The 12,664-nt window shown below is 48.5% G+C and overlaps 1 protein-coding gene across 2 annotated transcripts in view; it reads left to right on the forward strand.

Annotated features, from left to right (window-relative positions):
* Nucleotides 1-12,352, forward strand: part of CD101 (CD101 molecule) — a 44,362-nt gene extending 32,010 nt beyond the window's left edge. For both annotated transcript variants that reach the window (XM_075540325.1, XM_075540326.1), the window contains exons 8-9: nucleotides 546-941; nucleotides 12,105-12,352. In XM_075540325.1, coding sequence (XP_075396440.1) covers nucleotides 546-941; nucleotides 12,105-12,352 — 644 coding nt within the window. The remainder of the gene's footprint in view (nucleotides 1-545; nucleotides 942-12,104) is intronic.
* The last annotated feature ends 312 nt before the right edge of the window (nucleotides 12,353-12,664 follow it).

The following is a 12,664-nucleotide window of genomic DNA, read 5'->3' on the forward strand; positions in this document are numbered from 1 at the left end:
CGTATGACCAATATTAGCCCATATGTCCGATACTCGTCCATAAATTCCTCTTTAGAATCAGGCAGCCATGCAATGATGATGAATTCAGGAAGATCACAGGCCAGTGGATCTAGTGGTGGTGTAAGGGTCTCAGCGCTGGCAGGGCTCTCCCCATGGTTCCTCCAGCTCCAGGACTCTGAGTCTGTGTGTATCTGGGCCCCCGTGGCACTTCCAAATGAGGTCATCAAGCTGCTACTTGATTGACAGACTAGACTCCACCCCTTCTCTAGTTGACAGGAGATTGTGTAACTGCCAAAGGGCTCCACAGTGAAAAGGGAGGATTAGAGTAGAGAAGTGAGTGGTTGGCTTCTTAGCAGAGAATTTGGGGGGGCAAGTATGAGTGAAAGAAAAGCAAGGGATGAAGGAAAAGTGTTAAAGATGAATGATTGGATGTCTAAAGAATGAGAGACGGGATCTCGTCAAGAGTCACTGGTAGATTTTCTAGAGGAGAAATACCGTCTGGAAGTCTAGGTTCTTCTCTAACTTACTGCCATCTTATTTCCTAGGAAGTACGGTACGTGTCTTCAAAGAGAACTGGACAGAAAATGCCATAGAGCACACGGACGTGGCCATCCACTGCCAGCTGGAGAGCTCAGGCAGCCCATCCTCCCTGTTCTCCGTCACGTGGTACTGGAGCAGAGGAAGTTCTGGGAGTCAACTGCTGGTGAGCCTGCAGCACGATGGCTTGCTGGAGTACGGAGAGGAGGGCTTGATCAAGGACCTGCACTGTTACCGCTCATCCCCTAAAGACTTTGTCCTGAAGCTGCATCAGGTGGAACTGAGAGATGCTGGAAGGTACTGGTGCAGGGTGTCAGAATGGCAGTTACACGGAAAGCCAAGCAAGTGGGTCAACCAAGCGTCAGACGAGTCACGGCACGTGGTCCTGACGGTGCTGCCTTCAGGTAACCAAGGGCTCGTGGGTCAGGAGGATCTTTAGCTCTGCTCTTCAGCTTTCCCTCTTAGCAATATTCTGCTCCTCTCGCAGGCTGGAAACAATGCAAAGACTATCTAAAGACGATGACTTTGCCATTGCCCTCAATTGTAACTCATGTGCGCACCGCGTGGCGTTTCGGTAGCATGAGCTAAAGGTCGAGGGCCCTCTGGGTTTCTCCTCCCCCCCACCCCCTCTCTAAAGGAAAGAGCCATCAGCCTCAGATCCTTTCAAACGGCCAGGTAATGTGTGAAGTGGACATCCATATCCCGGGCGTGACCCTCCAACCTCAAAATCCTATCCAAGGTGGGCATTCGAAGGAGGCATAAAGATGTTGCCCAGCCTATTTTACATTTGCATCTGATTGAACTAAAATCAACTACGTCTAAGTGCTCCCTGAGTCTAAAATCGTGTTTAACGAGTAAGTGCCAGGCTCCTCATTTCTCTCTGTGCCCCAAACCTCCTAGGACTTGTGCTGGTACTGCTCATTGGCACCTGAAAGGCACCAGAGAAGGACAGACATCCATGGTTGTTGTGAGGTGTCATCACGTTGGCTCGGGCCCACACTGACCCTCCTGCACAGCAGAATGAAACAGTGCCCGGCCCTACACCATCCTCACAACTGCCCCTGTGCCTGAGCCCACTGTTGCAGCCCCTGTGTTAATCCACCTTGTTGCGGGCCTTCCTCTTTTTCGATGGCCCTCTACTTGACCAAGCACGGTAGACTCAGCAGCCTACTTTGGAGGAAGTAGCCATTGAAAACATGATTTCCATGTAGGACTTGGTCATAGGCTTCCATCAAGAAGGTGGGTTACTTGTAGACCATTGGCGAAAGGGTGACCTTGCTCTATGTGGAAGCATGATACTATTCAGTGGAGTTCACAGCTTCAGTCGGGGCATGGGACAGGAGGCTGGGAAGGAGGAGAAGGTGCCCTTCTGCCTTGCATTGTGCCGGACACGTGCAAGACAGGTGGGCTTCTTTAGGAAGGTAAGACTGCTATCAAGAGTTGATGGCATCTTCTTGGCTCTAAGAACAGTTTCATCTCAACCCCAGCAATTCTTTGAGAGTAGAAGTCCAAGTCGTCTGACTCCATCAACAACTCCATCATTGTCTTTTTCCCAGGCCCAATTTTCAGCCTTCCTATGTGTCTAGGCAGATTTTTTTTCTTATTAGACTTTCTTCTGTGTCACCAATCACAGGATGTTCCACACCCCTGGGCACATTCCATACTTGTTTTCCCACTGGCATCCCCAGGCTCTGTGGAATTAGCAGTTTTTGCAGTAGAATAAATGGATAATAACTATAAAAAGTATATATCCTGTGACTAAAAAGAACATCTGCTTTTTTTGTCACAGGCAGATGGGCTATTTTGCAGTATACGTATCTATTAATCCTCGTGGAATCCGTTTAAACACTTACACAATCTTTAAAAGATGAACTCTGGCAAGAAACATTTTTTCAATGGAGTGGCCTTTGTATTATTCAGAATTGAAGAAGTGCCAGTGCCCTTTCATTTGACCTGAGATGAGAAAGGGATTTTTGTTTTGAGTGTAAAGTTAGGAAAGTTCTGCCACATCTGGATTCTTTTTCCACTTTGCTGTTCCTTTCTGGTAGTTTATGAGATAATGCGGAACGAAGAAGAATCCCAGGGTTTGAAGTCTAGGTTGAAATCATACCACCTTGTTATTCCTGTTAGGTTCTGTCAAGTTGGCTGTGACTCAGAGTAACTCTATGTACAACAAAGCAAACACTGCCCGGTCTTGTGCCAACTCACAATTGTTGCTTTCGGTGCCCACTGTTGCACATAAAGCAACTGAAAGTACCATGGCTTGGCTCAGGTGCGCCTCAGTCCTCGGAGCATCATTACTGTCATTTAACATTATCAAGAAAACTTTTGAAGAAGAGCTGCCCAATGGCCAATGTCCTTTGATGGCTTGACTGCTCCTTCTCCGAGCATTGATTGTGGATCCAAGTTAAATGAAACCTTGGACAACTTCCATCTTTTCTCCGTTTATCACGAGGTTGCTTGTCGGTCCATTTGTCAGGATTTCTTTCTGGATGTGGAGCTGTAGTCCACGCTGAGGGCTGGACTCTTAGAGACTCATCGGCAACTGCTTCAAGTCCTCTTTGCTTTCAGCGAGCAAGGTTGCGCCAGCTGCGATCAGAAGTTGTTGATGAGCCTTTCTCCAACCCCGATGCCTCATGCTTCATCCAATCCAATTACTTCTGAATACAGGTTGACTAAGTATGGTGGAGGAGACAACCTTGATACGCTTCTTTTGATTTTAAGCCATGCAGTATCCTCTTACTCTGTTTCAGCAACTGCCTCTTGGTCTAGGTACAGGTTCTGCATGAGCAGAATTAAGGGTTCTGGAATTCCCATTCTTCACAATGTTGTCCATACTAGTTATTATGTACACCTTAGAATTGTAAATATTGGATGCATTTGCATAATCAGTAAAATATAAGTAAACATCTTTATGGTACTTTCTCCTGTCAGTCAAACACCAGGGGACATGAGCAATGATAGGCCTCCTCTTCTGAATCTGGCTTGACCCTCTGGCCCGTTCCTGTTGGTTGTCTGTCGCAAAGGTTTTTTAATTCTCTTCAGCATCATTTTACTTTCAGGTGATATTAGTGATACTGTTTGATAATGTACACATGTTGTTGGGTCACTTTTCTTCAGAATGGGCATGAATATGGATCTGTTCCTTTTCGTTGGTGAGGTAGCTGTCTTCCCAATTTCTCGGCATAGACATAAGAGCACTTCCAGCATTGCATCCAGTTGTTGAGACATCTCAATTGGTATGTTGTCAGTTCCTGGATCCTTAGTTTTTGCTAATGCCCTCACTTATTTAACCTCTGTAAGCCTCAGTTTTTTCATAAAGTGGAGATCGTAACACAACGGCATATAATGAATCTAGCAGAATATAGTTCTCAGCACATTTAATTGTGCAACAAATGTTAATGACTTTTGTCCCCCTTTGTCTCTATTCATCCTACAGACACTCAGAGTTACACATATCTATCTTGGTAGCAGATATTTTGATTTATCCAATAAATAACTATTTGGCTTCGGAGGAATACAAAATTGGGAATGCAGTCTGTTCCCTAAGAGGGAGAAGTCATCTCCAATGGATACGTGCTATGAAGTAATAATTCCCAGCATGCCACTGGAGCAAAAAGGCAGGACCAAATGGGGCGGAGTTCTGGGATGAGTCCCCAGACTCTAGGGTTTATAAAAATTAAGAAGCATAATTTAGAAAAAGGAAATGGGATGAAGGACAATAGGCAGAGGGGAAGTTTCTTGCTCTCTCCGAGGATGGCCTACAGTTGGGAATACCAGGAACATGGTCTGCATTATACAATAACAAGAGCAGAGCTTAGTAAGGGGAGGAGGCTGCCTGTGTGCAAAACGACAGCGAAGGGGAACCTCAGCGCAAATGTTATTGGGTGGCATAAAACCGAGCAGGTGTGTGACAGCACCACATTTGCATTTCAGAGAGGTGCCACGGAGAGCAGTATTAAAAGTGAACCGAAGAGAAGACAGACCTGGATCACGGAGAACTAGGTGAAATTGGTGGTAGGAATCCAGCTGAGAGAGCATCACAGCTTGGATTACGGCAGCACCTGTGAGGGCTGAGAAAAGGACCCGATCTTAAAAAGAAAATGTACTGCTATCAAGTAGATCCTAATTCATAGAGACTCCATCAGGCAGCGTAAAGTGGTCCCGTAGCATTTCCTTGTCTGTCAGCTTCACAAAAAGAGAAGGCCACACCTTTTTCCCAAGAGGCCAACTAAAAACCAAACTCACTGCCATCTATCGATGCCTACCCGTAGAGACACTACAGAACAGGGGTAGAACTGACCCTGTGGGTTTCTGAAACTATAACTCTTTATGGGAGTAGAAAATCTGGTCTTTCTCCTGTGGAATGGTTGGTGGTTTCAAACTGCTGACCCTGCAGAGCACAGCCCAACTCGTAACCACCATGCCACCAGAAATCCTGTCCCCCATGGGGCAGCTGGCGGTTTCAAACCATTAACCTTTTGGTTAGCAACTGAGCACTTAACAACTGTACCACTAGAATTCTTACGAGGAGAACAGGCACTGGGTGTTTGGAATTTTTTTCTACAAGATTGAAAGACAGATGAGATGAACGTGGAGAGTGAACACACAGAGAGGATCGAGGATGATTATCTAGATTCTGGCTGGAGTGGGAATTCAGATCATTACCAAGCAAGAGGGCAATTAGTGGAATTTGGCATTAATTAGCCAGGAAGTTGAATTTGGTATGCCTGTGAGTTATCCATGAGTATCTTTCCAATAGACACATGGGCTTCCAAATAGTATCTGCCCCAGAGTTGTAGAGGAGGAGTCATCAATGCATGGCCAATAATTCAGAAGAGCCCATCTGGGAAACGTAGACCCAGGGGGTCAGAGGCTGGAGGCTGGCCTCTGAGAGAAGCAGCTATATTTCAGGGGAGTGGTGTGAGGTATCATCGGACTTCCTCTGACTTCAAAAACATGCAGGAGACTCAAACTCAAGCAGCCCAAGCCTGATTCCTGTGAGGCACACCTCAGGCTGGCTTCCACCTACAACTTCGCTCCTCCCAGCAGACCCAGCCCTTCTCCTGTGGGTGTGCGACTCTGCTGCAATGGACAAACTGAACCCAGAGACCATGCTCGCGATTACGGCAAAGTTAAGGGGCTCCAGAGACCATGCTCATGACTATGAGAAAGCAAACAGGCTACAATTTGGAATCAAAAGTGCTCAGGGTACCATTCTTCAGTCAGGACAGCTTCCTGTCGGCTGTGCCTACAAGCATATTTCTCTCAGCCTCTGAGCCACGTGGCCCCTTGGCCTCTGGGCAATGTCACAAAGCTCTGTGAGCGCTGCCCCACAGCACTCTCCCGTGCCCATCGGCCTCCGCCTGAATGTGCTCTGCCATAGTTGGCAAACGTAGCTCCCCAGACAAGTGAAGGGAACCCTCCTCCACAAGCAAGCCCCCTGCTCAAAGGCACTTAGCTTTCTTGCTCTGTGGGCTGGGAAGCTCAGTGCTCTCTCTTGTGCTCTTGGTCTTTCTGCTACTGTTTCTCTGTCACTTCTCTGTCAACCTGGTGTCACAACTCCATGTCCCCTGGATGGAGGATGTTAACCATAGTGTAAGTATCTCAGGACCCAAAGGATGCAGTCCACTCCTGGCTCAGTTTTGTCATCCTAGCAGGATGACAGAGTGGATCAATCTGCATGTTAGGTTTCATACAATTTACTCGCATGGTCACACTACACAAGAGTGCCATTGGCATATCTGATTTACATTATTAGCAAGCTATCCAATCCCTCTGGTGGGTACCAACACCTTACACTTGCATAATCCTACCCAGCTACTCGGAGATAGTTACAAAGGCTGTCCAGAAGAGCAACGTGAAGTAATTCAACGCACTTCGAGTGGACCAGAGGTGCCTAGGAAGTCGACGGCAAGAAGTGACTGAGTGGCAGGCAGGGAACAAGGGTTTGATGATATGGTAGAAATAGAGGCAGCGAGGGTTTCTGTAGGGAAAGAGAGAGCCAAGGACTCGCTGGTTGCAATGAAGTCAAACAAGACAAGAATGCGAACCCGTTGGCTTGACAACGCAGGGCAATCCCAGGCAATGCAGTGAGAGAGGTCCTACTGCTGTGGGTGAAGGAGGGAGAAAGCGAGAGCCTCGAATACCGACTACTCCTTCGGGAGTAAAGGGAAAGAGAGGTGGCAAGAAGCATCAATAAAAGTGATTCTGTTTGCTTTGTTTTACTTAGGTTTCAAGATGGTAGGGACATGAGCGCATTGACATCCCAAGGACAGAGAGAGCCATTGGAGAGGAAGAAGATAAAGGCTTGAAGAAACCAGATATAACTGATAGTCTAACACTTCCTATGAATGTGCTAACCCTTACTAGAACGCTGCTGCATGCCATCTTTGCTTGTTTAATGTCTTATCAGTCCATCGCCTACCAACTGAGCGGCCACTTCCTCAGTGACGTACTTACTTTGCTTAATCATCACTTCTTCAGTAACCTGCTTGACGCCTATTCCCACTGCCGCTCAAGACACTCTAGGAAGGCCAAGGCTATGAGTGCCTCGCTCCTGGCACTAGCACAGTGCCTGGCACACAGAAAACTCCAAACTCACTGCCATCAAGTTGACTCTGCCTCATAGCAATCCTAGGGAACAGAGTTCAACTGGGCCTGTGCGTTTCCGAGGCTGTAAATCGTAGGGGGCTAGCTGGTGGGTTTGACCTGCTGACCTTGTGGTTAACAGCCCAGTTCGTAACCCACTAAACCTCCAGGAGGCCTCTGGCACATAGAAGATACGAAAATACTTCTGGAATGTATAATTACACTTCGGATGAGTAACAACTCTGTATGTTAACAAGAGGCAAAGCAAGTGAAATGAGCTATCGATTCTCACTTCTCAAGTGGTTTTCTACCATGTCTATTTGGTTTTCTCAAGTAGGGGTGGGATCGAGATTATGTAGTACCACTGAGGAGTGCAGGAGTGCATGTGGTTTATGAGAAGGAGGGAAAAAAAAAGATAAGAGGCCAGTCACTAAGCCAGGGCAGTGCCTACAGCTGCCTGCGTCCTTTGACTTCACCCCCAGGCCCCAGACATAAACAGCTGAGCTCCACTAATTCTCTATGAGTAAGTAATAGGCCTGGGGGAGGTGCTGGATTATTAGTTATGGTGTAGTTATTAGTGATAGTCGTGTGGTATTCATTACTATTTCCCAACTTTTACTTGGGTGTGGATATACTTAGAAAACGGGTCTCCAAAGAAGAGGTGGTGTTTTCTGAACTTTCTGGTGGGACTATATGCTTTATCAACGTTTCCCTTAAAGAAAACTTTGTACCTGACACTCAGCAAATGCATGATGGAAGGAAGAGCAACAAGTCTTCAACTGGAGTGAAACAGGAGGCTTCAGAAGTCCACTCTTCTGGGGTGCACTTAGACCTGCTCTCATTGATTGGCCGGAGACTACACGGCCGCCTGCACGTGGCATAGGTCCACTGCCCAAGCTGTGTAGTTGTTTTTGGGGCTGGTGGGGAATTGTAGCCCCCTGAAGATCCCGTCTCTCTCTTCTCCTGAAGTCTGTTGCTTATGGCTGCTTCGAAGGTACCAGCAAGAGACAGGGCTCCTCGTGATGTGTTTGGCGGTGGGCGGACGCCAGCGATAAACCAACCCTCGTGATAAAGCGGTCTCATTACATTCTTGGCTCTGTTTTGTAGGCCTTGTACTTTGAGCACTGGCCACTTAGTTGGATTGAATCAAAATGCCAAGCCATAATGGTTTTGAATGTCATTGATTGGAGCCCAGCAATGGGTGAGAGGCAGATGGTGGGGAAGGGGGACTATGGGACCCCGAGCAAACACTGCCCTCCCAAGAGGGGCCATTTGGAAGCACTCAGCTGACAGTGTGCGAGTTGTTGGCCAATCAGCACAGTGAAGCGGGCCTGCTGCCATCCTTGGATGGCAGGGCGCTCTGCTGCAGGGCAGACGCCTCCTCATTAAGACCTTCAAGCTCTCTGGCAGTCCCTTCAAGGGGAAGGTGGGCATCTCAGTGGCAGAAGTGCCAAGCACTAGATTTTGTCCCCACTGTCTATGTGCCTACCTCATCGCCCCATCATCTCACCCGCATCCTAGCGACTGGGTACCATGGACTTGCCCTTCACACGAAAGCCGCCGCCTCACTTGACTGATCATTTAGCTGGCTGAATGACATCCAGGCCTGGGGTCAGAGCAGTAGGAAATGTAGAAGCTTGGACCGAGGAGGTTTGTGGTCAAGCTTGTGACCCTCCCTGTGTGAGGAATCAACAGGCTTTGACCCTGTTCTCTCTAAGAGAAGGTTGTCTACGATTTTTATAGCTTTTTCAGCAGCATTTTGGCTAATATTTATTGCTTGCTGACTCGGCAGATGCACTGGCCACTATGTTAAGTGCTTTATTATGCATTATCTCATCACGTCTCAAGAAATTATTTTTCTCTCCCACTTTGTTAGGGAGAAAACTAAGGGCTGAGAGAATAAGTAATTGGACCAATGCCAATGACAGTAAGTGGAGGAGCCAGGATTTGAACCCAGCCCTCTGAGCTGCAGTAGGTGCTCACTCATTACTTACTTTTTTGCAAAAGTAGCCCCAAGGCCAGTGTTTGTAAGCATGACTCTTTCTGGATCCATCCTCTTTCATAATTATAGTCTGCAATAGTATGAACATATTATGATGTGTTGAGCTACTAACCAAAAAATTGGAAGCCTGACTCCACCCAGAGACACCTGAAAGAAATGCCTGGTGATTTCCTTCAGACAAATCCGTCTACTCCCTAAAGCCCATGGCGTGCACAGTTCTACAGTGAGACACATACGGTCGCCATGACTGGAAAGTGAATAAGACACGGGCAAAGTATGGCAGTCTAGCAAAGTCATTTGGAGGAAGACATAGGTAGGATGTGGAAACGGAATAATGCAGAATTCAGAAATCTGGCATTTTCATTGCTTACCATTTCGAAAACAAAAGCCTACTTTAGGAAGGAGAATGCTAACGTGACAGAGAAAATCCAGACAACCACTCCCTGCAGCTCCTTGCCAGCCCCTCTCGGGCGGCCAGCCTAGCCCTGGGGGATGCTCCTTATTTTGTTCAGCACAGTGGCAGCCAGCCCTGGGTTCCAGCCCTGGGTTCCAGCCCTGGGTTCCAGCCCTGGGTTCCAGCCCTGGGTTCCAGCCCTGGGTTCCAGCCCTGGGTTCCAGCCCTGGGTTCCAGCCCTGGGTTCCAGCCCTGGGTTCCAGCCCTGGGTTCCAGCCCTGGGTTCCAGCCCTGGGTTCCAGCCCTGGGTTCCAGCCCTGGGTTCCAGCCCTGGGTTCATTCCTGCAGCGCATCCATTCCTCCATCTCCAATGGAGGTCCCACAGGCAAGTGCTACACAAAATAACGTGCATGGAAGACCCAGGCCCTTCCCTGGAGGCGCTCAGGATGCAGAATTTGCATCAGAATGCCCAAAGTGGAATTGCAGTTTGTGGTGGGAGCTTGGTTGAAATGCCCTCTAACACCTTTTTCGTCTGGAAGTCTTTAATCTCATAATTCCTGTAGTTTAATTTTGACCTGGAGTGTGGAGATGGAGGTAGGGAGGGGGAGGGAGACCTTATGCCATTCATTACAATTTTCCAAGGAAAGCATGTTACCATTAGCATGAGGAGCCCTGGTGGGGTGGTGGTGACACGTAGGGCTGCTAATCTCAAGGTTATCAGGTCAGAACCACCAACAGCTCCACGGGAGAAAGGGGAGGCTTTCTACTCCAGCAGAGTTACAGTCTGGGCAACCCACAGGGCAGTTCTTTCCTGTCTGAGGAGTCAAGTCAGCATCAACTCCATGGCAGTGCGTTTGTTGTTTGAGTTTTAGCATCAGTAAGCCCTTGGGTGGTGAAAATGGTTCGTGTACTTGGCTGATAAGCAAGCCTGGAGGTTCAAGTCCACCCAGAGGGGCCTCCAATGACTGACTTCCCCCAAAAGCAGCCTTTGACAACTCCATGGAGCATATTCTACACGACTTGCAATCAACTTGATAGCAACTTGTTTAAGTGGTACAAGTAGTTAACTGCTCCATTGCTGACCACAAGGTAGAAAGTTTGAATCCACCTAGAGATGGTTCAGAAGAAAGGCCTGGTGATCTGGTTTGGAAAAGTGAGCCATCGAATAAGGCCCTGTGGGGAGGGAATTACAATGAATGAGATGAAACAAAGCGTGTATTGAATCATTTCATGTAAAATTGATCTTCTCTTTAAACCTCCACCAAATCCGCAATAAGAAGTTTTAATAAGACAACGACAACCCTATGGAGCTCAATTCTACTTCACAAGGTTGCTATGAGTTAGACCTGACTTGATATTAACTGGATTTTCATATTTGTATCAGAATTCTCAGAACAACTTTGACTGTAACTCTTATGCCGTCAGTAACCATAGTTGGAAGCCTTCCCTGAATCTTTGGTGTCCCTTTGTGGGCTTGTCTTTTTACCTCAAGAGATTTCCTGGGGCCTGTGGTGTGGGCATACCCCACCCCCACACTCTCCTGGCTGTGTGGGCGGGAACCACGTCCGGGCTCCTTCTGCAAACGCCGCGTGTCTGTCTGCTGATGGCGCATCCCAGTGGACTGCAGCTGCTGGAGGAGCCTAGGCCTCAGCAGTCTTTATATAGCATCTTCTGCCCCCGTGGCTGCAGCCACTCCAATTTAATTGAGATCAGCAAAAGCGAGGGAGCACATGCGCTAGGCACTGGAGGGCTTAGAGAAGCAAATGACACCATCAGACTTCAGCAAAGGTCTATAACGGCAGGAAGGAGATCTAAATAAAGGGCGGTGAGAGAAGGAAGTGGGACAGAAGAACTGGGTGAAGGTGGAGAACCTTGGGGAGGAAGTGTGAGCAGAGCTAGCCCCCCAAAGCCCCAGGGGCTTTGGATGGCATTGAAGGTCAGAGCAACAAAGGGGAGAAGCAAAGTGAAGGGAGGGGCTGCCTCCCCCTCCCTTTGGAGAGATGGGTTTGGGTCAGGATGGGAAAGTGCCCCACTTTAGGTGCAATTACAAGACCAGTGCAGTGAATCTGTGGGCTCTTTTCTATTTCCCCTCTGCCTTTCTTTTTTCTCCCGCTCTCTCTTCCTTTTTAGAAACAGCAGTGGGAATAACTCAGTTAAAAATTCAGGACTGGCTACATGGCTGAGAATGAGGGTTGAATTATAGATATCTTTTCTGAGGAAAGAAGATCAAAGGAGATGGATTATTTATTTATTTGTTTTGTTTTGTTTTGCTTTGTTTTGTTTTTCTTCCTGGCTGTGAGTGTTAAATAGGTCATTGGAACCTCCAGTGGCTGGAAATTGCTGGGCTCAGGAGGAAGGGACGTTAGCAGGGCCCGGTTGCTGGTGCCAATAACCTCTTTGCTCCCCGCTCTGGTTCCTGGGCTCCCTTCCTATGGTGTAAGGAGCTGTTTGACCCCACCCTACCCTCTCTTTCCGTCTTCTTTTGCGACAAACAGACGCTTGCGCGTAGCAAGCCATCTCGGAGGGTTGATCTGGGACGAACTCCTCTGGCCTCCTCTCTTTCTCACTTTGTCGTTGCAGAACCCACCTTTCCCTCCAGGATCTGCTCATCCGCGCCCTTACTCTACTTCCTGGTCATCTGTCCCCTGGTGCTGCTCGCCCTGCTGCTCGCCTCCCTCCTCTGCTTGCACTGGAAGAGCAAGAGGCTGGCGATGCTGAGGTTCAAGGCGAGTCAAGACAAGGCGCTCTGGGTGGACCTGAAGAGGGTGGGAGACAAGACCTCCTGCAAGAGCGACGAGGACGGACACGAGGACGAGGAAGGCAACTGAGTCCTCGGAGGAAGCCCAGGCCTGCGGGAAACAGGGTGGACTCCTCGAAGGGAGCGCCCGGGGGCGACGGATCTCCCTCGTTTTTGTTCTTTACTCTGTGGCTTTGGGCAAGTTACGAAGAGCCAGAGGGAGCGTTTGTGGAGCACTTTGGGGGACCAGACCCTGTTAGTCATGTCTTGGGACAGCATCTCACCCAAGTCACTAGGAGGCTGAATCAGCTCAAGGGCAGTGGGTCTGGTCTGGAGAGTGACGCCTCATCTCGTGAGCTATGGGCTAACAGCATCTCCTCGCCCTTGGCCACCACTCAGAGCT

The sequence above is a fragment of the Tenrec ecaudatus genome, chromosome 1 (genome assembly GCF_050624435.1).
Source record: "Tenrec ecaudatus isolate mTenEca1 chromosome 1, mTenEca1.hap1, whole genome shotgun sequence".
In the NCBI taxonomy this organism is placed as follows: domain Eukaryota; kingdom Metazoa; phylum Chordata; class Mammalia; order Afrosoricida; family Tenrecidae; genus Tenrec; species Tenrec ecaudatus.